Here is a 25,944-nt window from a genome sequence, read left to right on the forward strand (position 1 = left end):
CACCCCTCACATGTGCACAGAAGACAGGAGGGGCAAGGAGAGGAGTGCATGAGGTTAGAAAGCTACCCACAGAGACTGAATCTGTGGTTTGTAACCCTGGTTTCCCATGAGAATCTTCTGATTGAGTTGTCTGCAAAGGGGTCAATGAATCTAATAAGAAGCCTGGGTTTAGATCTACTGGTTTAATGATGAAACTCCTTGAAAGCCAAGATTAATTATTTTCACCTCATGCAATAATCAATAGGAAAAGAAAGGAGATTTTTGAGGACTATGGTGAAATAAGACATCTGTGTGACAGAGAGAATCTGAAAGCATTGTCAGGGATGGTCACAAAGACAGGACTTAGATGCAGGGAAATGAACAGAAATTTATATCTGTCTTTTTGGGCCTCGTTTAAATAGCACCTCACTGAGCTTTCGTTTAGAATCCATTTATCCTTCCCAGAACCCCCTGCAAATATTTATTTCTGCATTTCAGTCTTTACCAAACTCAGGCCTATTTTTTAATTACTTGTCCATGTGTCCGCTCTCCCCTGGACTGAGTACATTGACGGCAGTACCAAGATATTTGCTCCACTGTTTTCTTGGGATTGTTTCTAGCCCACGCTTCTAATTATCTAAGTGTTCAGAGTCAGTGTCAGCATTTGCTTAATTCAATTAAGTCATATCATACTTAATCTTCAAAATGTTATTAACATTAATTAACTGATCAATATTAACAACTGAGACTTAATGACACAACCAGTTATATGTAGAACTGGAGAGAGAATTAGTTCTATCCAACCAATTGTTAGATTTGATGGAATTGTTTATTCCAACCATATACCATTTACTAAGTGCTGGGGTAACTAGTAAGAATATGGGAACAGTGTAGTTTCAAATTTGGGCATGGACTCTTGACCCAGACATCCTGGTTCTTTGCAACTTGCCTTGCAATCCCAGCTTTGCAACTTGACTAGCTACATGTACAAGGTAGACTAAGTCTGCGCCTATTTTTCAGAACAGCCAGTTGTTAGTCCCCTGCAGCTACTCCATACATGCTTAGTTGGCTCAGGAAGATGCTCATCTTCGGAAGCTCCAGTGTCAGCCCAAGTGTTCAATTTGTCTTTATTTAAATTATTTTTTTTTTGTATTTATTGTTTGGGACCTCCAGATCATAATGCCAGATTCTTCCTATGTCAGTTAAATATTGGCCCACTCTCCCTTTTCTTCAAATCAACTGGAGGAAGGATTTGATGTATCAAGTGGTTCTCCCATCTGGAGATTAGGGACACCCCAGTTCCAGAATGAGATTCCAGATTTCACAGTTTGAAATGTTAACAGGAAAGAGAATCGATCAGTAGCCAATTGCAGATATTACTTTACAATTTCTCTCCCATGAAAATAGGATTCTCTTCAGGGAGGGCTTGTTATGGCAAGTAGGTTAGCAGAAATGAGTGTAAATTCACCAAATGCTATTCTTATCCACAAGCAAGACAACCACTATACCATGGCACGTCCAAAGTACACTAGAGAGTATCGGACTGTGGATCAGGAAGTACCCCCCAACCTCACTGGTTTGCAGCTTGTTCCAAACCTCCCCATACTCAGTTCCCCTCTATTTTTGACACTCTTAGCTTCACACCTTGAAGCTAAGATCTTTTCGCATTGTCAGTTTGACCTTGTAATTTGGCCTTGCACTGTTTATATTATTAATAATATGTACCCAAAACTCACGTATGCTGGCCAAGGTAACTGCCCCTCACCTTCGCATTCTGCAAACACAAATACAAGATAGCCAGAGGTTATCTTGCACAGCACTAGATGAATCCCTAAGCAATGTCTCTTTCATAGAAGATCCAATTTTCAAATATAAGTTCTCTGAAAGCTCAAAGCTTGCTATAGCAAGAAACCCATGTGCAAGACCATCATCAAAACTATCTTCAAAAGGAGCAAACTACTGATCAAAAGTTTTTTTGTTTGTTTGAGACAGAGTTTCACCCTGTTGCCCAGGCTGGAGTGCAATGGCATAATCTTGGCTCACTGCAACCTCCACCTCCCAGGTTCAAGTGATTCTCCTGTCTCAGCCTCCTGACTAGCTGGGATTTCAGGCACCTGCCACCATGTCCAGCTAATTTTTGCATTTTTAGTAAAGACGGAGTTTCACCACGTTGGCCAGGCTGGTCTTGAACTCCTGACCCCAGGTGATCCACCCGCCTCGGCCTCCCAAAGTGCTGGGATTAGAGGCGTGAGCCACCAGACCCGGCCGACCAAAAGTTGTATAACTTCTTAGGATGACCAGAAAAGAACTGCTTTGTAGCTCCAAGGAACAGGAATCTGAGGACTACCAAGGGCCAACTTAAGTATTGTGACTTCCTATTCCATTGGGTTTAGCCCTCAGACATTCTACTTTTGACTCCACATGCACAGAGTAGAGTAGGTGCTTGATAAATACTTGTTGCTGAATGAATGATTTAGAAATTATCAGACTAGTCCTTTGAGTCTCTAGTGACCGTGTAACTCACAAATCAATATTAATAGCAACATGATGAAATCTGAAATAAAATTATTTCAGATATTCATCTTCTGTATTATTTCAGTTCCCACTGATGATTGCAACTAAAGGTCTAGGGGAATGCAAAAATAAATAGGCAATTATTTTGTGAAAAAATAAATTTTCACATGAAAAAGTCCCCTTTCCAGTAATACCACCAGTTCCTTAATTCTAGAATGAAAAGAAAATTGGAAATATTTATTGCACTAACATATATGGACTAAGACTGGAATTATACTTTCAGACAGGCGAAATGAGGTGCATAGTCCCATTCTTACAGATTAACCAGTACTGATGGTTAATCTGATCATCGCTTTTACTGACCCATCACTGACCGCTGCAAATGGTTGAGTCCTATTACCATGTCACATAACATGTTCAAAAAGAAAAAAGAAAACTTTTTCAAAATGTGAGTTCTAAGGGACTCTGGATGGCCGTGTTATTTGGAGTTTTTTCACTTATATACAAAGCTGAAATGGCACCAAATATCCACTTTGCCTTCAGAAAACTACTGTTCTCTACCGACTCTTTAAAAGTAGCCATCTATATTTCTGGGCAAAGTTCAAAATTAAACATCAATCAAAGATTCTTAGCCATAGGTCTAGACCTTCTCTCTAGCCATGTATGAGCACATCTCAAAGGTAGAGGAAATGTATAAATGCGTGTCTGGAGCCTCGACGAGCATCAGTGCATGCAGTAAGGTTTCTGATGTGAAAGGTAGAATCGATCCCTATATCTGACTTGTATGTGGCATAATCAAGTGAAAAGCAGGGAACTCCTCCCGAGAAGAAACTCACTTTCCCCTTTTTTTCACTCTTTTTTTTTCCCTCTCTCATGTTTTCTCTGTTTTTCTTTTTCCTTGCTTTTTTACATGAATGTAATTATCAATAGTCACTTGCTGATATTCATCCCCCATAGTACCTGGTGGCAATTGGGAGAAAAATTCTATCTAGCAAGACAATTTCTGGGATGTGTCAAAAGACACATGTTACTTTTACTTCTCTTCACTTTCTGAGTTCCAGTCTACCACCCAATCATAAATACTATTCAAATATTTGAGCTTTATCTGTCTTTTAACTGAAGAACTACTTCGTTGTATGAAGAGTTAAATGTCTATTATGTAATTGTATGTTTTATTCAAACAGTTGATATAATAAAGATATTCACATGCATTTTAAAATTACACACCGGTTTATTATATGATATAAAATATAATGAAAAGAATTTATTTTTGAAAACTGTCAGTGAAACATCTGATGTACATCTGGCTATGAATGGTAGATTCAAATGTGATAAAACTGCCACTTGAAATGCATCACAGTACCAGCAGGCACGTGGCAATCTTACCTCCTTCTTTGATTACAAAGATACAATACTCACTATATCCCTCTGTGGTTATCCTTTTGTTAAAATTTGTTCTGGTTTTCATAGTTCCTTTTGTACTTCAACAATCACATTTTGGCAACTTACTCTGGTAATTAAAAGTTGGATTCAAGGAAAACTACGAACTCCCACATTTGTTCATTCTCCTGTCCGTCTCTGAATTCTATCTTTTGTAATGTAGACCTTGTATGACGACACAGCCAAATATAAGAAATGTACCCATTTCAGATTTCCCCACGTATCCAACCTAATCTGATGTCTCATCCGGACAGACTGCAGCTCCCAAGAAGTAAGATTCCTGTGCTGCTCTCAGGAAAGTTTGTTCCACTTGTTTTCTAATTCAATAAAGATACTGGTTTAAATGTGAAGCCACGCAAGAGAAAGATGAAGCCAAAGCTGGTCCCCCTGAGGAATTGTTTTGAAATAAGGCATTAGGACACTCCATTCCATTCATATGTAATAGACCACCATCTCTTCTGCCTTCATCAGGAAAAAAACAAAAAAACAAAATAGTATCTGCCTATGAACAATAGTATTTAATTACATGTACTTTTGTTTGAGCTTACTTCCTAGCTTTCTGAAAAAAAAAAAAATAGGTATTTAGACAGTACTTCATGATGATAAAATTTAGTTTTATGAACAAAAATTGAAACTGTCATTTGTAGGAAAAAAATTCAAATTTAAAGTTGTTATTTTTCACTATTCTTAGATAGCAAGAGAAGTAAGAATTTCTTTACTGTGATTTACATCACAACAGAATTTTTTTCCTTGACAAAGGACCTTTTAAAAATAATCAAAGACTGCACATTGTAAATAAAACCCTTCAGCTGTTATTGAAACATAAGTATAATTACACACAAGGAAAAGGTATTATCAGCAGAGAAAAGATGGCTTAAGAATTCTTTGTCTTTTCCCAAACTGATGGACATGAGTGAGCTCTAATATCATTATGTTTAGAAATGGCTTCATCCAGATCCAACTCTACACCATTAATATTCACTTCCATGCAGCCATTATAAAAGGCATTCACTGGTGTGGCACTGAATGGAACATCTGTAAAAGCAGAATATTAGACTATTAGTCCAAGACTTTTAGTATCTTGTTTGTTTACACTGAGAGAAGTCATTCAGACTTCCTATTACCAGCAAAATTTTAATCCTAAAGGAAAAGTTAATAGTGAAATTCTATTCCAAAAATATACATTAAGTGACTCTGATATACATGTTATTGTACTTCATTGAATTCAGCACGTCACGAGTTCCTCGGATTTCATAAACACAATTAGCTCCATTTAAACTTAAACACATTTGAGGGAGAGTAAAACAAGCATATTCTTGTGATATTCTATTTTTATTATACAAATAACATATTCTTTTCTTTTTAAACTTAAGCAACATGTTAAGCATTGTTAAATCATTTTTTCAACTCCAAATTATAGCTACTTGGAAATCTCTTTTAAATGCCATGATCAATATATCTCTTTTAAATTATTGTTGGAATAAAAGCAGATTTCTGTATTTTTTCCAAAGAAATAGTTTTTTGTTGGGCATGCAATAGGTCATGAGAGAGGATTCACTTTTATGTACTATTTGGAGTTCCTAAAACTAACAATTTTCCTTCCTCTTTGTTGGCTTCTCCTCTCCATTAATCTTAACTCACAATGGATATTCTTTAGCCCTTATTCTTCATCTTCAGTACCTCGTGCCAAAAAAAAAAATCTTGAAATTTTCAACTTCTAACTTGCCAAGACAGTGAATAAAGTTCACACATTATTATGAGTTCATAGCATTTGTTAAGAATCTCTTTCAAGTTGGGCTAAATATCATAGATTTTGCCACTTTTCCTTTTTGGAGAAAAGAAATTACCCAAATTCATTCATTTTTTGAGGAACGAAATTACTCAAAATCATCCATTTCTCTTGTGTTTTAATTCTTCACATGCAATTTAGCATGCCTACTTTGCATGCAATTAATAATTTACCCATCCCACAGTTTATACTCTTAATATCTCAATATTTAGCTCCTCTCAAATTTTCTCCAGACATTTTGCCTGAAGTTAGTCCTCAGTGCTGTTGCCAAAGTCCCAAAACCACTGAAATTTTGATAATTCTACTTCTTTTAAACTCTTTGTTGGTTTGATTTCCTAAAATTGCATTCAACTAACTTATGGATAAGGTAGTAGATAGATTTCAATATAGAATTCATTCATTTAAACTATAATTTTACTCCCTAATAATTAGGCATGCTCGCTACTTACCTCTATTGATCTATCTATGTTACCTCTATTGATCGATCGATCTATCTATCTATCTATCTATCTATCTATCTATAGCTTTTAAAGCCTATTTACTTCTATTTCCCAAAACCCCAGATACAATTTCCATGTACGGGAAATCAAGACCATGAGCAGTTTAAGCAATATATTGAATATATTGAAGGTTATCAGAGGTCCAGACATCAAACTCAGAATTCTCCCTATGAGAATAAATTGCAAATGTCATCTGAAAATGCTTCTAAATAACTTTCTGCCTCTTTTTTTCCATTTAAAGTGAAATATTGGTGCCAATTTCATATTTTCCAATATTCAGTTAAAGATGACTCTGCTTTTCCTCCAGTTTTCCCCATCTTGGTAAATGGAATCTCCATCCACACAACTGCTCATGCCAGATATCTAAAAGTCACCCTTATACCTGTCTTTGAGTCACTGAATCCTATTAATTTTGTTTCTAACACATATCTCCAATCTATTCACTGTCCATCATCTTTACTGCTATCACCCTATTCCTGCAGCTTCCTCGGTTTCCTCATCTGTAAAATGGGTATAACAATAGCACTTACTTCACTGGACTATTTTGAAAATTAAACAAGTGGATATATTTGAAGCACTTTGAACAATGCCCAGACCGTTTGTTTTGCAACAATTGATGGTAGTTTAGATACTGCAACTATTGTCACTGCTTCCTCATCTGGACTACTGAATAGCCTCTCAGATCATCTCAAACCCACTTTTGTCTCCCACCTATCCATCTCCATCCAGTATGCAGAGTGACTTTTTAAAATTGTAATATTGCTATACTTCTTCCTTGTTTAAAACTTTTAACAGTTCCATGTCTCTCATTATAAGACTTATGACCCTGAACTCGGTCTACAAACAATCCATCCAACCACCCAGTTCACAGTCTCATTATATACCACCGTCTCCCTTGCTCAGTATGCTTTAACCATACTGATATCCTACAGATTCCTCCAGCGTGTCATCCCTTTCCACTCTGCCCACACATGGAACATTGTACTTGCATAATAACTCCAATCCCCACTCCCACACCTGGTTAAATTTATTTAACCTTTTCAGTATCAGATTTATAGTTTAGTCTATTATTCCAGACCAGTTGTTTCTGGTCCCCACGACCAGGTGAGAAGTCATATTTTCAGGTTCTAAAAGTAACCCATACTTTTCCCTCATGAAAGTGATCACAATTTTAATTATTTTGATATTTTCCTAATTAATTGTTTAATGTCTACCTCTGCCACTAGATTGTTTATTACTATGTTGCGAGCACCTGGGACACAGGGTCTTAATAAAGGCTGGATAAATGGGGCTGGGCGCGGTGGCTCACACCTGTAATCCCAGCACTTTGGGAGGCTGAGGCGGGCGGATCACGAGGTCAGGAGATCAAGACCATCCTGGCTAACACGGTGAAACCCCGTCTCTACTAAAAAATACAAAAAACTAGCCGAGCGTGGTGGCGGCGCCTGTAGTCCCAGCTACTCGGGAGGCTGAGGCAGGAGAATGGCGGGAACCCGGGAGGCGGAGCTTGCAGTGAGCCGAGTCGCGCCACTCACTCCTGCCTGGGCGACAGAGCAAGACTCCGTCTCAAAAAAAAAAATAAAAAGATAAAAGTTGGATAAATGATAAGATGAACTTAATAATAGATGAATAAATATTGGATAAATACAAACAAATACTGAACTTATAAGACTATTGTGACGACAAAATAACATAACATATCCTTTCTGCCTGGGATAGCCAAATGCAGCAAAACTTGATCAGCCTTCGTTTAACGTTTTTAAACTAAATAAAACAAAAATATGCCAATAAACTGTCGGTACTAGCCCCTAGAAAAAGAATAATGAGTACTGGATTTTATGTTCCCTTCTGATGCTTTTTTTAGTATAATTATATATTTCAAATACTATCAATTTGATTTAAAATATACTTTTTAAAAACTGAAGAAAAAGTACCTGGAAGGCCACCCAGATACGTGGCCACTTTTCCTTTCATTGCTTTGTCCAAGATGGCAAGTTGTGTTTGTAGCTCTTCGTGGGAGATGGTTTCTATTTTAAGTGGTGTCAATAACTCCAGATTGTTTCTGTTGACTCTAAATTCCAGATGAGATCGTTGACTGGAACATAGACTTAGGGCCTGTATCCGATATATTACAGTATTCTCAACAGATAACACAATATCCTGAAGAACAAAGATTCAACATAAGCAAGGAGTAAGAGTAATGCTGCTTAAGAGTGACTTTGGAGTTTTTGAAAGTCGAAAACTAAATTTCAATAAGGAAAGAAAATGTATGAGAGAGCCTCTAAATTTAAGTGAAAAATTACTAATTATTATAACACTAACATAATAATTATGACTAAATTTTAAAATACACATTAGTTTTACAAACTCTAAGTTTAGCTAACATATAAATGTATACTGGTTTCTGAAAATTCAGTAAAACAACCGGAACCTACAGGAGTGTCTTAAGCAATATCTTTCTGTTTATGAGCCTTCCTAATTTCCAGGTTTACATATGAAAAGGGAAGGAGTTGAATCACTCTTTGTTGAAGAAAAGACTTGGGAAATGTAAAAAGCTTTAGTAAGCATATGTCAGCAGGACTAACAGGTTTCTTTGTGCCACACAAGCAATCCTATAGACTTGGGATAAAATAAGTGAAGAGGCCCTGAGAAAGGAAAACCAGGTATTGCCAACAGTACATTATAGAACATTTACCAGAAGATTCTCCAGAAAGAAACTGTGTTCATTCTGCTGAACTTTTCAAACTGCCGTTATGCCTAAATTACTCAATGTGTTGAGTGTGATCTCTTCATGTAGCTTATATGGCATAGAGGAAAGTGATAAAACCAAAGTCAGAAATGTTTATTTAGGAATCCCAGATATCTATTTGAAGTGAAATAACGCAAAGACTATACTTTGCAAATACAGGTTGCTCGAGGAAATCTGTTATTGTGTTGTACATGTCCATATCCTTAAACTCATTAAAAGAGATGGTTAATAAAGAAAATGTTCCAGAATGATCAATGGTATCTGGAATATGGTCATGAAATATTGCACATTGACCTTATGAAGGAAATCTGACATACAAAGAAAGAATCATGGAGGCAAACACTCAAAGGATAAAATAAATATCAAAGACATGGCATGCGTTAACCTCCTCCACTGCGTGAACGTAGTGTTGAAGATAGGAATTCAATTTTGTTTACAAAGAAAAACAAACTAGCAAACAAAAAAAACCATGAAATCCAAATGTAAAAAGCTCCTTAAAGACAGGAGGTTAAAACAAAAACACAAACAAAAAAAACTCATCAGGATATTTTTAGGTTACTTATGGTTAACCACCAGAAGCTTCCCATCCTCCTCCCTGAATCATACGTTAAGTTGCAAACAGCATAACCCGTTTTACTACAATAGACATTATTCAACCATAGGTCTCTTTCTAAAATCTACTGAAAGCATCCAAGCCAGCCTTGGCATAAACATCAGCTTCTTGCTGTAACTTGTTGGAATCCACTGTGGATGACACATAAACAGAGCAATTATCCTCTAACAGAAGTCTGAATAATACAGATCTTCTGATAACCCTCAAATTTCCTTTCGTCTAAGGTTTTTTTGTGTCCTTCCTCCTAATTTCAAATAAGAGGTGCCAGTAAGAAGCCAAGTGGACCAGTTTTAACTTTCTCTCTTTTTTCCTAACTTACTCTTGGGAGAAAAGATTAAGAGTGTAAGAAAGAACAAAACATTATAATTAAGCACTGAATATCTCACAGTGCACTGTAATTAGACTCACTTCTATGTTGACAGTACAGACTAATTCCCACGATGCTTAAAGGATTCTTAATAAGGGTGGATCTCTATGCACTCGGATGATTCCAAGCAGCCTCTGTGAGAGTCTGCCTAATCTTACCTATAGATGCAGTAGGTTTTTCAATCCTCCCTCCCCTTACTTCTTCGTTCAGACCTTGGAAACAAGCCAGCAAAAAAAGTAACAATAATAGACATTTTTTTGAGTTCTTAATGATGTGCTGGAGATTGTGCCAAATACTTTACATAAGTTATGTTATTTAATCTTCAAAATAGTCCTTTGAGGTAAATACTGCCAAATCACTTTACATAAGTTACTTTATTTAATCTTCTAAATAGTCCTTTGAGGTAAGTACTGCTATATATCCATTTTAAAAAATGAAAAGAAAAACAAGGCTCACATAGGTTTAGAGTTAAGTTACCTGTGATTTTTCAGAGGTGGAGTCCACCAAGGACACAGCAAAGGGCACTGTGCTGTTACTAGAAACCAAGGCAAGCATAACACCAGTGTCCATGGATGGACGAATATTCAAGGTCACATTTATATGCCAACCCTCAGCATTGGATCCATTATCTATTTAAAAAAATGAAACAGAAATATGATCAATGCACTCCTAAAGTGCACCAGGAGGAATTATTATTAATACAGTCTGGGTAATATTCAAAACTATCTTGTGTAATACTAAACATTTTGTTCTCTTTCTCAATGATCTATATAACCTAGGCAAAACAAAACACACAAATTTTTTTTAATGCAGGCAAGAAACATGCAAATGGAGTCCCATCTTCCCGTTCTTCCTAGAAGAGAATTCTGGAATGTGGTGTTAAGGATTATCATGGATTTTCCCTGTTTGCTCTTTAACAGCTCTTCGTTCTCCCTTGCACACTCACCAATGCTCTCAAGGTGGTCATATTTCAAAGTACACATTTGAAAGTTCAACAAATTTTCTGTAATCATGGAGGGAAAATCTGGGTACAGTTGCCATCATCACTCCAAAGGATAAATATGATCTATATACATAGGAGAGTTGGATAGTTTGATACTAGAGAAATACACTGACATCAGCAGTTAGTTTTGAAATCAGAATGGGAACCCTTGTTTCGTGACTCTCTTGTCATAATCCTCCACATTCTCTTTCTTCATTACTAGGTTAAGTGTCTATCCCACTAAAGCACAAGCTCTAGGAGGTATATGTCTCTATCATTGCTTTGTTTCCCCAGCAGTCACTCGATAGATATGTGTTGAATTAATATGTTTCTGGAGTAGTTGGATTCCTAAAAATATTAGTTCATAATCTGAATGAAGTCTTCCTCATGTAATATAATATAACCTATAGCAAAGCCCAAATACCACATAGAGCCCTTGAAAGGGTAAATGTGAATAAGGAAAATCATTTTCCTTTGACAAGATGTTCTTCCACTTAGCCACATATAATGTCACCAAGTGTTCTATTATAATCCTGTAATTCCCACTCAGAAGAAAAAAATATATAGGCCAGGTGCAGTGGCACATGCCTGTAATCCTAGTACTTTGGAATTGCCTGAGCTCAGGAGTTCGAGACCAGCCTGGGCGACATGGTGAAACATCTCTACTGAAAAAAAAATACACAAAATTAGCCGAGCATGGTGGTGTGTACCTGTAGTCCCAGCTACTCGGGAGGCTTGATTCAGGAGAATCGCTTGAACTCAGGAGGCAGAGGTTGCAGTGAGCTGAAATCACGTCACTGCACTCCAGCCTGGGAAAAAGAGTGAGACTCTGTCTCCAAAATAAAAATAAAAATAAAAAGAATGTGTATATGTAATCATTGTGAAATAAGTAATTTTTAATTGATATATCATAATTGTACATATTTTGGGGTACATATGTCATTTGATAAATGCATACAATGTGTAATGCTCAAACCAGGGTAATTGGAATTTCTATCACCTAAATATTTATTTGAAATAAGTAAATTTAACACAGGATATTAAACTCAAACTAAAATGAACAGGCAAATGTACAGAAGTTAAAATGTAACATTAAATATTAATTACAAAGTAGATCACTTACAAATTATCCATGAAATGATTAATTGCTTATTAAAGTAATTTTTTTAGATACAATGTAACTCATTTTCATTACCTTTTCGGGATTTTTTTCCTTTGGCCAAATCATTGTGGATTTAGTTTTATCCTAATTTAATCCTCACCCCATTTATAACTTAAAAAAAAAAAATCCTTCATATGCAGAACACAGCTAGGCATTGTATTAATTTATATTAGAAAAAGGAAAATCATTTTTGTAAAATTTGTCCTTAGAAATGTAGTGAAAAAGGCTGGGCACAGTGGCTCATGCCTGTAATACCAGCACTGGGAGGCTGGGGCAGGAGGATCACTTGAGGCGAGGAGTTTGAAAACTGACCTGAGCAACATAGGAAGACTCTGTCTCTGCAAAACATAGAAATTAGCAAGGCATGGTGGCATGCGGCTATAGTCCTAGCTACTTGGGAGGCTGAGGCGGGAAGATTGCTTGAGCCCAGAAGGTCTAGGTGACAGTGAGCCATGATTGCACCACTGCACTCCAGCCTGGATGACAGAGAGAGACCCTATCTCAAAAACAAACAAACAAATGTAGTAAAAAGAGACTACGAAAGATGAGAGAGTGGCAGGAGGGCAGGGGTTGAAAAATTACCAATTGGGTATCATGTTCACTATTTGGGTGATGTGTATACCAAAAGCCCAGATTTCACCACTACACAATATATCACAATACATGCATGTAATAAATCTGCATTTCTACCTCCTACTTACATAAAATTTTAAAATTTGTATTAATGTAGTAAACACTTTTTTTTCTTTTCTTTTTTTTTTTTTTTGAGACATGCTGTCACTCTGTCATCCAGGCTGGAATGCAGTGGTAAGATCACAGTTCTCTGCTGCGTCAACCTATTGGGCTCAAGCCATCCTCCCACCTCAGCCTCCTGAGTAGCTGGGACTACAGGCGCATGCCATCAGGCTTGGCTAATTTTTGTATTTTTTGTGAAGTTAGGGTTTTGCCATGTTGCCAAGGCTGGTCTTGAACTCTTGGGCTCTAGCTCTTTGGAATCTGCCCGCCTCAGCCTCCTAAAGTTCTGGGATTATAGGTGTGAGCCACCTTACCTCGCCCTTTTTAGGTTACAAATAAACACAATTAAAATGATATCTCTTAAAGCAGAGATATCAGATTAATGCTAACAATTTATAATGCTCAAAGTGTTAGTAGCTCAAATAATGAACTATCAAAAAAGAAAAAGACAAAGAATTCAACAAAATAAATAGAATGTATAAATAGCTAATAAACATATGGGAGGATATTCAAGTTCAGTAGAAATTAGGGAAATAATATTAATATTCAAATCTATAAAATTTAATTTTTGAACTATCAGATTGGAAAAAAGAAACTCAAGCATACACTTTCTCATTCTGTTGGTAGAAATATTAATTGATAAAAGATTTTTGGAAAAGAATGTAATTGAACCTCTAATAATTATATATTTGCATAACCTTTGATAGAGGTAACCTAATTCTAAAATTTTCTTCCATAGAATTAATCACATAAAGGTAGAAGGAGGTATGTTTTAGGATGTTCACAGAAGTATTATTTATAAGGTCACTATGGCAAGATTCCCTGCTCTACTTGGGCTGTAGAAAATTGGAAAGAGCACTACCCCTACCCTGACAACAACAAAAGCCAAATTATCTGCATAATCACGACTTTTCTTGGAACTATCAAAGAGCTGAGGTCACAGGGCAACAAACTAACCAGAAAACTAAAGAAAGACAGGTGTTTCCAAGGAGAGCCAGAATGAGAACACTTTCTAACCCAGGGCAGATAGGAGATGCCATGCAATTTGCTAAAAATAATTTAGGTAAAGATTTAAACTAATTGCTGAACTCCAAGTGGGAGCTGATGTAAGAGCTTAGAAGCCCTAGAAACTGCAGACACAAAGACAATTCCTACTCATTCACAGGCTCTTCTCCACAGACCTTACTGTGCACTCAAGACAAAATGGAGTGCGAGGAAGGAGACCCGAGAAAGCCTCTCTCTTAATACGGTCCTGAAAGCAGCACCAGTTACAGGGAAGCCACAAAGCCCCACCTAGATCCTTCTCGGTCTTCTCTACACAACAAAGTTTTCAAACCAGGAGAAAGGCAGCAAACCTTGTCATTAGGACACATATGAGGACTCACTGCAACTACAGATTAGGAAAAACAAACAAAAAAGCTATCTATCATGGAGAAGGAGCAGGAAAACATCTTGAGTCCTGATCATTAGACATCTCCCCTACTGAGGAGAGTCAGGGAAGAGAAAGAGTGAATTCCACACTCCTGAGACCCAGGGATACAACACCTGCCTACGACTGAATTTGTACCAGAACAACATAGAATGCTTCCCCAACCTCCGCATCTTCTCTGCCATCTTAGCAAATGTCAAGTAACAAGAGCACTCTGCTGGGGGTGGGCAAGACACTTGAGAGACATAAGTGGGAGAGACATTTTCTTGAGGCATATTATGGAGGGAATACATAAAACTGAGCTGCTATGATGAAAAATTCTCTAGGCCAGGCATGGGGGCTCAAGCCTATAATCCCAGCACTTGGGTAAGCTGAGGCAGGCAGATCACCTAAGGTCATGAGTTTGAAACCAGCCTGACCAACATTGTGAAACCCCATCAAAAATACAAAAATTAGCAGGGCATGGTGGTGCACCCTTGTAACTCCAGCTACTCAGGAGGCTGAGGCATGAGAATCACTTGAAATGGCGAGGTGGAGCTTGCAGTGAGCTGAGATTGTGGCACTGCACTCCAGCCTGGGCAACAGAGTGAGACTCGGGAAAGAAAAGAAAAGAATAGAAAAGAAAAGAAAAGAAAGGAAGGGGGAAAAGAAGGAAAGAAAAGAAAGAAAGAAAAGAAAGAGAAAAACTTGCTAGCAAACCATTCCCTTATTATAAGCAGAAGGTAGTATTTTAAAAATCTGAGGCTGGGAGCGGTGGCTCACACCTGTAATCCCAGCACTTTGGGAGGCTGAGGTGGCTGGATCATGAAGATCAGGAGTTCGAGCCCAGCCTGGCCAATATGGTGAAACCTCATCTCTACTAAAAATACAAAAATTAGCCGGGCATGGTAGTGGGCACCTGTCGTCCCAGCTACTTGGGAGGCTGAGACAGAAGAATCACTTGAATCCAGGAGGCAGAGGTTGCAGTGAGCCAAGATCGCGCCACTGCACTCCAGCCTGGGCAACAGAGTAAGACTCTATCTCAAAAACAAAATACAACAAAACAAAATTAAAAAATCTGAAACCTGTGGTGCATTAAGGGTCATCCTGGCACCAGCAAAACTTAAGAAGCTCAACTTTTCACCAGATTGATTCAATCTCATTACTAAGAACCTAGCAAAAGAAACGTGCTCATTTCCAGACACAAATATTCTTTATCTCAGTCTCTACTATTATACATAAGATGCCCAACTCTAAACCAAAAATTACATGATACACAAAGATGCAAGAAAAACAACACTTGGTCAAGGGACAAAACAAACAAAATGACCAGACCCAGATATGACACAGTTGGAACTATGAGACAGGGAATTTAAAATAATCATTATGACTACATTGAAATCTCAGTACATAAACTAGACACGTGTGAACAGATAGGGAATTTCAACAGGGAGGTAGAAATTTTAAGAAAGCATCAAATAGAAATGCTGAAAATGAAGATGAATCTTTTTGATGCATTCATTGGTAGACTCCATACAAGTGAGAAATCAGTGAACTTTAAAATAGCTCAATTGAATTTACCCAAAAGGAATCAGGCTTTGTACCGATAAACCTGAAATAACAACACAAGCACATTCAAATGCCTTTATATTTTTCCCAATACACTGAAAACTTTCTGTAAAAGGTATATAATAGTATGAATAAGCATAAGACTAGAGTGGGCACACAGCAGATACTTGATAATGTTTACCAAAGAAATTGCTACTGTTTGTCAATGAATAAATTTACTCATTAATGACAAAAATAGAGATAAATGGAAAATCACTTACTATAATCTATGTGAAATTCAGCAATTCCAGAACCAGGATAGTAAGAGCCCTTCTCCACAGTAACCAGACAATGCTTATTTTGTTTTTCTTGAATAATTTCCTTTATTCCAGAAGCTCCTTGCTTCATCAAATTCCAGCTTCGTATACATCCATCTAGACGAGGGTTAATCTAGCAAATTAAAATATAAGTCAAGGAGTACATTTTAAACTTAAACAAGTGGCTCGATTATGAGTATAGGTTTTCATTTACAGAAAAAAAATACTTTCTTTAATAATAGTTGAAAATATTTTGAATTTTATTTAAGTTTTTCTTTTCAAAGTATTCTTCAGATGGACAGTCTTTTTCAGTACAAGTGAGCTTATACCATCACAAGCCCTCAGTGGGATCTTAATGATTTTTAACATTCAAGCCCCACCTGCCTCTCCTACATCATCCAGTGGTAAATTTTCTGCTCTCAAGTTCTATATTGCTTCTAGCTGTGGCCCTGGGCTCTAAGCTGTCTTGTTTGTCTTCTTTGTTTGTTTGTTTGATTGAGACGGAGTCTTGCTGGAGTGCAGTGGCGGGATCTTGGCTCACTGCAACCTCTGCCTCCCTGGTTCAAGTGATTCTCCTGCCTCAGCCTTCCGACTCGCTGCGATTACAGGTGCCTGCCACCACATCCGGCTCATTTTTGCACTTCGAGTAGAGATGCAGTTTTGCCACATTGGCTAGGTTGGTCTTGAACTCCTGATCTCAGGTGATCCGCCCACATCGACCTCCCAAGTGCTGGGATTACAGGTGTGAGCCACCACGCCCGGCCTTGTTTTTCTCTAGTGGCATTTACAATATGGGTTTGTCTTGCCAATCAGACTCTAAGTTTCTTCAGACACAAAAGTGTTTGCATTCTTTAGCCTCCATGAAGCATCCTGCCAGGCTCAAGGCATGTAAAAGCCATTTCATAAATGATTGATACTTTTTGAATACTTTATTTTACTTTTAAAATGTCTTAATTTCTCAGTTTCAGACAACAGGTATATTCATGTCAACATGGGTTAATTAATTCAAGCTTAATATCATATAACAGAAACCTTTTAAAAGTTAAAGTAACTATTAATTGCCAGGAGTGAAAGATGGATATAAGATAGTAAATACTTAAATTAAACCAGCAAGTGTATCGGGCAGGTCTGTGATTTCAAACGAAATCTTTAAAACTCTTTCAAGAGTTAGTGGTTAGTCTCTTTCATGAAACCTATTGTATAGCTATTAAACAAATATTATACTTAGAAAAATATCTATTACATCTAATTTCAGTTTGTGACAGGCTATAGTTGTACCCTCAGTAAAGAGGTATTTTTTTAACAATAAATTTCACCTTATGTGATATTCTTTAGCTCTTGCATTTAAGTCCTAAAAATAGACTTGAGAAAGTCCTTTGACTGGCTTTCACAAAATAGCATAATTTTGGACTTAAATATATTAATTTATATGTTTAACAACTGAGTATGGATTATCATGATGTTAACACTGAACTGTAGTGTTAACATTGCCAAGCATTAGCTTGAGAATTTTAGAAATCCACTTCATGATTTATGCTGGGGATTTAAATGGGCACAAAACCACTATATCATTTTCTTATTTCATTAATACAATAACAAGGGTTACTAATGTTATTTTTCCATGATCATTTCAAGTTGTCACACTTAGTATGCTTAACAAAACAACTTCTATTGACTCTCAGAAAAACACATATTCAGATCTATTACAGACAAAAGGAATTCATCCATGATGAATGACAGCAGCTTGGATCATTACCGGTTTAATGAGTTCACTTTCCACTTTCCGAGGGAATCCTGCAAAGTATACTTTGGTTTCCAGCAATCCATTTTCAGGCTTAAAAAGGGGTCCAGGTTTATTTATATCCATCACAGCTTCTTTAGCTATTTTAATGCTAATACTATGTTCTAATTCTTCCACAGATACCTACAATTAAAAAGAAAAATCAAATAACCAAGCATTACTGCATATCATTTGAAATACTGGGATCTAAAAATTGTTATTATTCCCAAAAACTACTTTTGTAATCATTTTAATGTAATTATTAATTTGTTACAACTCATTTGGAATGTCAAATTATGATAAATGTGATAAAAAGACATTTAGGGTGGCAGCACTTGATCAAAAATTAAAAGCGTACCATATTTTAAAGTTAAAAAATAATAGTATTCTGTTAAGCTTAAACATCCAATTATGTATCTTTCAATCCCAGGCTGCTAGAAAATTAACAGTAAAGTGAGCCATTCTATCTTAGGAAAAATTTAAGTGGTCTTATTTTGCAATTGTCTGATAATACACATATGAGATCAATAATGTAAATAAGTTCTTAATATAAAGCCAGAAAAATCAATATGTTCAGTATTCTGTTAATTGCACACAAATTATTTTTTTCTCTAAAATTCAAAAGTGATTGAGGCAATAAGAAAAAAAATACATAAAATTAAATGGAAGTTTTCCTATTTTGAGAGTAGTTTGGGTTTTTAAAAAAGGTTTCAAGTAAGGGGAAACAACAATAAAAGTTCCTTCCACAAAGGCAGTTTGAAGAACCACTGCTGCAATCACTTCAAGTAAAACTATAGCACTCAAAGTGTAAACTCTTCACTCACTAACTAATAATATAAGCCAGACAATAAACATATTAAAACACCATGATAGGAAGGGAAAAACTATCCTCCAACATAGAATAAATTTAGTAACACAAACTTAAAGTTGGTCAACACTCCTTCCTTAATATAGCCAATTAGCAGCATTCGAACAACTATTGTCTCCTTTACAGACTTTCTTAACTTAGCCTACAACACCTGACCCTGCTTGCTTCTCTCTCTACACTCTAACCACTACTTCTCAGTCTCCTTTGCTGGATCTTCCCCTCCCCACGGCTCAGGCCCAGACCTTTTTCCTGTAGCCATGCAAGTATTTTAAGTGAGACACCATGACTCCACTCCAGGGCATTTGGAAAATTTGGAGGTGGGGAACACTTTTATTTGTCACAATGAGTAGGGGCCATGCTGGCAGTGCAAGATGATAGACAATTGGCATTATGTACATGGGCTAGTCATGCAGAATTAACAATAATAAATAATGCAGAACTAATAATAAACTATCAAGTATGCTTAAAATCTTTTGAACATCCCTGCTAGGTATTCATGTAGGGACTATTCATGCTTACAATCATCTGAGTTTGTGTATACATATACACAAAATGCTTGCTGCACTATTTTAGCATTCATTACATTTTTCAAGAATGTAATGATCTTGAAAACTAAGGATAGATTGACATTTGTTTCATTCATATCTTTACCAGGAACTTCTCACCACTTTGGAAAATTAATAATACCAATGGCAACACCATGTATGCACTTAATGGTATTTGAGTTGCTAATATAACACCCCAGCATTAGTCTTCATTTGTAGCTTTTACTTTATGCATAGAAGCAAGCTTTGACAAGTGCTGTAGTTACAGTTGACTATGTATATATCGAAATACATATTATTTTCTTATAAATTACTTTCCTTTAATTTATCCATATTAATATAATAATGAGAGCATTATATTGGTTTTGATTGGGTATATGTGAAGGTAGTTTACATTACTGATACATTTCATTATAGAATAGTAAAGGAGCATTCAGACATTGGATGAGATAGTATTTGGAACCACTGGTCAACACAAATAGTTTCAGGCCCTTAAAACCCCTCTTTATGCTGAGTATTCAAAAATTTGAATTGAAGGCTTAACTTTAAAAATATATCCAGAATCTGACCACTTTTCACCACCCTTATCATCAGCACACCAGTCAAAGCTTCCATCTTCTCTCCGCTGGATTCTTCCAACAGTCTCCTAACTCCATATCCTGTTCTACTCTCATTCTCCACTTCTGGTTTCCACAAAGTAATCCGCTTCTGATTGGGATTATCTTTTAAAATTCAAATTAGATCCATGTCCTTTCTCAAAACCATCCAGGGTCTTTCCATTTAGCATAAAATCCACATCCTCATCATTGCCCCCAAGGCCCTCGATGATCTTATACTAGACCACGTTTCTAACCTCATTTTCTAACTACTCTCCCCTGCTGCTACACTACTCTTTGTGTTATTCCTCAAATACCAAACACATCCTATTCCAAGAAACTCTCTACTTGCTGTTCACATGGTGCAGAATCATTTTATATTCCCTCATGTATTTCTCACGACATGTGCTCTTAAGTTTCGGCTCAGATCTAATCTAATCAGAGATGCCTTTCCTGATTCTATATGCATAGTAACCACCATCACTCTCTTTGTCCTTGTCTGGCTTTTCTTTTTCCTTATAACAGGAATAACTATCTGGCATATTTATTTTTTCATGCATTTGCTATTTGCATCTCACCACTAGAATGCAAGCTGCGTAAGAGCACTGACTTTTTTTTATTTGCTGTTGTATCTTTACCACCTAGAATAAGGATTAGCACATAGAAGTGCCAATAAATATTTTGCTGAATGAATTATGATACATTTACAGTTAAAATTCCTAATATTAGACTCATAATCAAAGATAAGATTAATATTAGACTCATAATCAAAGATAAGAATTTATAATCATTTATAAATTCACTACATTTGCCCAAGTGGGCTTTGTTCATACCTCTACTGTAATATATTTCCTGTTACATTATATTATTTCCCAAAGAAGCATCAGTTACTTATCTGTGAGGTACTAAGCTCTAGAGCGAGGAAAATCTCTTGCTATTGTTGCAGGAAGTCAGGGACTCCGAACAGAGGGACTGACCGGAGCCGTGGCAGAGGAACATAAATTGTGAAGATTTCATGGACATTTATCAGTTCTCAAATAATACTCTTAGAATTTCTTACACCTGTCTTACTTTAATCTCTTAATCCTGTTATCTTCGTAAGCTGAGAATGTATGTCACCTCAGGACCACAATTGTGTTAACTGTACAAGCTGATTGTAAAATGTGTGTTTGAACAATATGAAATCAGTGCACCTTGAAAAAGAACAGAATAACAGTGATTTTAGGAAACAAGGGAAGACAACCATAAGGTCTGACTGTGGGGTCGGGCAAAATTGAGCCATATTTTTCTTCTTGCAGAGAGCCTATAAATGGACACGCAAGTAGGGAAGATATTGCTGAATTCTTTTCATAGCAAGGAATATTAATAATTAATACCCTGGGGAAGGAATGCATTCCTGGGGGGAAGTCTATAAATGGCCACTCTGGGAGTGTCTGTCTTATGCAATTGAAATAAGGACTGAAATATACCCTGGTCTCCTGCAGTACCCTTAGGCTTATTAGGGTGGGGAAAAAACCCCACCCTGGTAAATTTGAGGTCAGACCGGTTCTCTGCCCTTGAACCCTGTTTTTTGTTGTTTAAGATGTTTATCAAGACAATACATGCACTGCTGAACATAGACCCTTATCAGTAATTCTGCTTTTGCCCTTTGCCTTGTGATCTTTGTTGGACCCTTATCAAGAGTTTCTGATTTTGCTCTTGTCCTGTTTCCTCAGAAGCATGTAATCTTTTTTCTCCTTTTTGCCCCTTGAAGCATGTGTTCTTTGTGACCAACTCCCTGTTATTACACCCCCTCCCCTTTTGAAATCCTTAATAAAAACTTGCTGGTTTTGTGACTCCGGTGGGCATCACGATCCTACCGATATGTGATGTCACCCCCGGAGGCCCAGCTGTAAAATTCCTCTCTTTGTACTCTTTCTCTTTATTTCTCAGCTGGCTGACACTTATGGAAAATAGAAAGAACCTATGTTGAAATATTGGGGGCAGATTCCCCCAATATGCTATAGTTCTAATATTGAACTCAGGAACTTAGCATCAAAAGCACTCACTAAAAGCTTATTGAATAAATGAGTGCATGTCTGCATAATTGAAAGGTCAAAATAATTTAGTGATGACCTCACATGGCTTCTCAATACAAACTTCTTGTCTGGGTGCAGTGGCTCACACCTGTAATCCCTGCACTTTGGGAGGCTGAGGAGAGCTGATCACCTGAGGTTAGAAGTTCTGGACCAGCCTGGCCAAAATGGTGAAACTCATCTCTACTAAAAATACAAAAACTACCCAGGCATGGTGTCAGGTACTCAAGAGGGTGAGACAGGAGAATTGCTTGAACCCAGGAGGTGGAAGTTGCAGTGAGCCAAGATCATGCCACTGCACTCCAGCCTGGGTGACAGAGCAAGACTCCGTCTCAAAATAATAATAATAGTGATGATAAATAAATAACATAAATAAATAAATCGAGATCAGCACAAACTTCTTGCCAGCTCCTCTAGGCATAAAAGATGTCTCTTTTGTGCACCACATTCTAAGGTGAAGCCAGTCTTCTCTCAGCTATCCTCTACTGATGGCAGCAATGACTCTATACTTCAGAAAAGACTTCTCCCCACTATCAACTAGCAGTAATCCCTTCAGAAAAGTCCCACTTCAATACAGTTGATTAAAGTGCTATTCTTGATCATTAGAATAAAGGCTATATGTAGGATTAAATTAAAATGCTAATCTCTTCCTTTCCTCTCCTCTCCTCTCCTTTTCTTTCTTTTTCAACATAGAGTCTTCCTTTGTCACCCAGGCTGGAGTGCAGCTGCGTGATCTCCCTGCAACCTCCGCTTCCTGAGTTTAAGCGATTCTCCTGCTGGGACTGCAGGCGCACACCACCATGCCTGACTAATTTTTGTATTTTTAGTAGAGATGAGGTTTCACCATGTTGGTCAGGCTGCTCTCGAACTCCTGACCTCAGGTGATCCACCCACCTTGACTTCCCAAAGTGCTGGGATTACAGGTGTGAGCCACTGTAATGCCAGTGGCTAAAATGCTAATTTCTAAGCACACTGGTACCTGCTACTGTATATTGTTTGCACAAAAACTGATTACTAGGTCTGGTACAATGGCTCATGCCTGTAATCCTAGCATTTTGGGAAGCCAAAGTGGGAGGAAGATTCCTTGAGTTCAAGACCAGCCTGGGCAACAGAGCAAGGCCCTGTGTCTATTTTTTTTAAAAGGATTACTTATCTATCTGCTTATATTTGAATTTGAATTACCTTTTTGAATTTGTTACTATGTTTATTTCTCCTTAATTTAAAACATATTATTGACAGTTGAGGAGAGTTTTCCTTGATCAATGGTGTCTTTTCACAAATTGTTAATGCTGGCCGAGTGCGGATGCTCACTCTTGTAATCCCAGCACTTTGGGAGGCCGAAGTGGGCGAATAGCTTGAGGCCAGGAGTTTGAGACCAGTCTGGCCAACATGGTGAAACCCTGTCTCTACTAAAATTACAAAAATTAGCCAGGTGTGCTATTGCACACCTGTGATCCCAGCTACTCAGGAGGCTGAGGCACAAGAATCGCTTGAACCCAGGAGGGGGAGGTTGCAGTGAGCCAAGACCATGCCACTGCACTCCAGCCTGGGTGACAGAGTGAGATGCTGTCTCAAAAAAAAAAAAAAAAAAGGCTGGGGGCGGTGGCTCACATCTGTAATCCCAGGACTTTGGGAGGCCAAGGCGGGCAGGTCACCTGAGGTCAGGAGTTTGAGACCAGCCGGACCAACATGGAGAAACCCCGTTTCTACTAAAAACACAAAATTAACCAGGCGTGGTGGTGCATGCCTGTAATCCCAGCTACTCGGGAGGCTGAAACAGGAGAATCACTTGAACCCGGGAGGCGGAGGTTGCAGTGAGCCGAGATTGTGCCATTGCACTCCAGCCTGGGCAACAAGAGCAAAACTCCGTGTCCAAAAAAAAAACTGTTAGGCCGCCTAATAATCCCTAACACCATTGTTCATCAATCAGCCACTAAAAAAGGTAAAAAGTTAAAGACAGAGTAGTTCAAGCAAATAACTAAAAACAATGCTTCTAATATATTAAGTGAGAATATTATTACTCAGGATGTTTCAGGGATTTACAGTATGTAGAATATACCTCCTATGGCATCAGATAACTCCCAACCCATTTTGGTTCGGTATCACTATAAAAATAAATTATGATTTTATACAAACTGCATCAAAGTGGGAAGATATTGATGAAATCTGCAAACATACCATATTCCATAGACCGTTATTAATAATGTCACCTCCAGTTGTGATTTTGGATGTATGTTCATTCTTAAACTGAACTTCAATCTTTCCACCACGAAGTGCAATCAGGAGCCATGCTGAGTGATCGATAGATTCTGCATACAGTATCACGCCTTGTGAATCATATGTCCGGAAATCAAATTCTGCTGAAAATCTAAAAAATGGACAAAGAGGGATCCTTAAGAGTGTGAAATACAGAAAGCTCAATGCATTATTCTTTATTTCTTATACTGACAAACAGTAACACAGACAAAGAGTCAACTATTTCTTCATTTTCTGGAATTAATAAAAGAGAAGGGCAGAATTAGATGGCTCATGTATTATCTCTGGCTCCATGTATGTTTAAAATTAAGTTACTATATTTTCTTGCTTATTCTTGGAACCTTTTACCCAGAGAACAGATGCTTTGGTAATTTGTCATCTTTGTTTGGCATATGTTTTGAAAGCACCTTCCAAATGCTGGAATTAATACACATGTATAAGTATCAGGCATACTATATCTCTCCTGGAGCCTTTTATACACTACACAATCTAACATTAAGAAGTGGTAGTTTGTTTGTGTTTTTGTTTTTGCTGTATGCATAAGTGATCATAAAATGTGTTACAATTTCATTGTTGGTTTATTCTTCAAAAGACATATTTTCCCTATAATTTCACCTGTCAGGAATCCCTCATGGAGATCTACAAGATGGCATATGGATGACTACAGACATCATTAAGCCTTCGTGTGTGGTAAGAAAGGTAAAATTTAAAAACTTAAAATATATCTATTAGCTTTCCTAAAACTCTAATTGCATAAGTCACTCTAGTAGAATACACAGAAGGAAAACTTAAAAGATACAGTCTACCCATGTGTTTGGGGGTATCTGAGTGCTGGCAACATCTGCTGCTATTAAGACTCTAGACATATATGTAGCTATTACAGGGGAGAAAAGTCTTAGGATGCAGGACTTAAAATAACATGTGTTGATTCAGTATTCTTAAAACACTTCAATGAGAATCAGCATTGAAGTTTCCAAGGGACTAGCAAATCCAAATGATGATGAAAGACGAACAGGGAAAAGGAACAATAGATGTATAACTATTAGTCACCTAAGTTAAAATACAGGCAATTTAAGTTAGAGTCTGGACTTCAGATAATTGCTAAATTAGGCAGGACAGAATCCCATACTCTTACCTCAATATAAGAGTAATAGTAATAGAGGCACCATTTGCAATGGGGCACAGATCTCCCTCAAATGGAACAAAGAAAAGGTGACAAAATAAACGTTTTCATCTTTAGAATTCTAAAGAAATGCTAAAAAGAGGTAAAATGTGGAGTAAAGTATGCTGGATGGATAACAATGTAGTAGGAACTTACTGAACTCAGATTATATAAAAAAGAACAGTTTTGCTTGGAACAAGGACTTCTATCCTCTTTCATAACTATCTGAGCATTTTGTGGATGTGAAATGATATTATCTTGCCAAAATCCAAATCTGTGTATGCTCAAGATCTTCCAGCAGTTGATTTTATTATGGAGATAACTTCCTTTTCTTTGTAAAATCAGGCTAAAATCATATTTCAAAGAGTCATGCTCTGCATATTTTGTTTCTGGAACATATCATCAACATAGTGATTCATTACAATGGGGAACAATTCATTCTTTTTCACAAGCATCGTAAACTGGAAAATAGAGTGAATTTGTTGACATTTATGTAGGGAAAGTATTTGATCATGAGAAACCGATGTAAAGAAATTTGCAAAAATAAATAAAAGCACTA

The 25,944-nt window shown here is 37.1% G+C and overlaps 1 protein-coding gene across 2 annotated transcripts in view; it reads right to left on the reverse strand.

Annotated features, from left to right (window-relative positions):
- Positions 1 to 3,704: 3,704 nt before the first annotated feature.
- PROS1 (protein S) overlaps positions 3,705 to 25,944 on the reverse strand; it is a 101,553-nt gene continuing 79,313 nt past the window's right edge. For both annotated transcript variants that reach the window (XM_007986148.3, XM_073009665.1), the window contains exons 10-15: positions 24,146 to 24,335; positions 17,860 to 18,027; positions 16,068 to 16,236; positions 10,429 to 10,580; positions 8,157 to 8,382; positions 3,705 to 4,968 (exon numbers count right to left, since the gene is read on the reverse strand). In XM_007986148.3, coding sequence (XP_007984339.2) covers positions 4,808 to 4,968; positions 8,157 to 8,382; positions 10,429 to 10,580; positions 16,068 to 16,236; positions 17,860 to 18,027; positions 24,146 to 24,335 — 1,066 coding nt within the window. In that variant the 3' untranslated portion in view covers positions 3,705 to 4,807. The remainder of the gene's footprint in view (positions 4,969 to 8,156; positions 8,383 to 10,428; positions 10,581 to 16,067; positions 16,237 to 17,859; positions 18,028 to 24,145; positions 24,336 to 25,944) is intronic.

Source organism: Chlorocebus sabaeus, chromosome 22 (assembly GCF_047675955.1).
Source record: "Chlorocebus sabaeus isolate Y175 chromosome 22, mChlSab1.0.hap1, whole genome shotgun sequence".
NCBI classification, from domain to species: domain Eukaryota; kingdom Metazoa; phylum Chordata; class Mammalia; order Primates; family Cercopithecidae; genus Chlorocebus; species Chlorocebus sabaeus.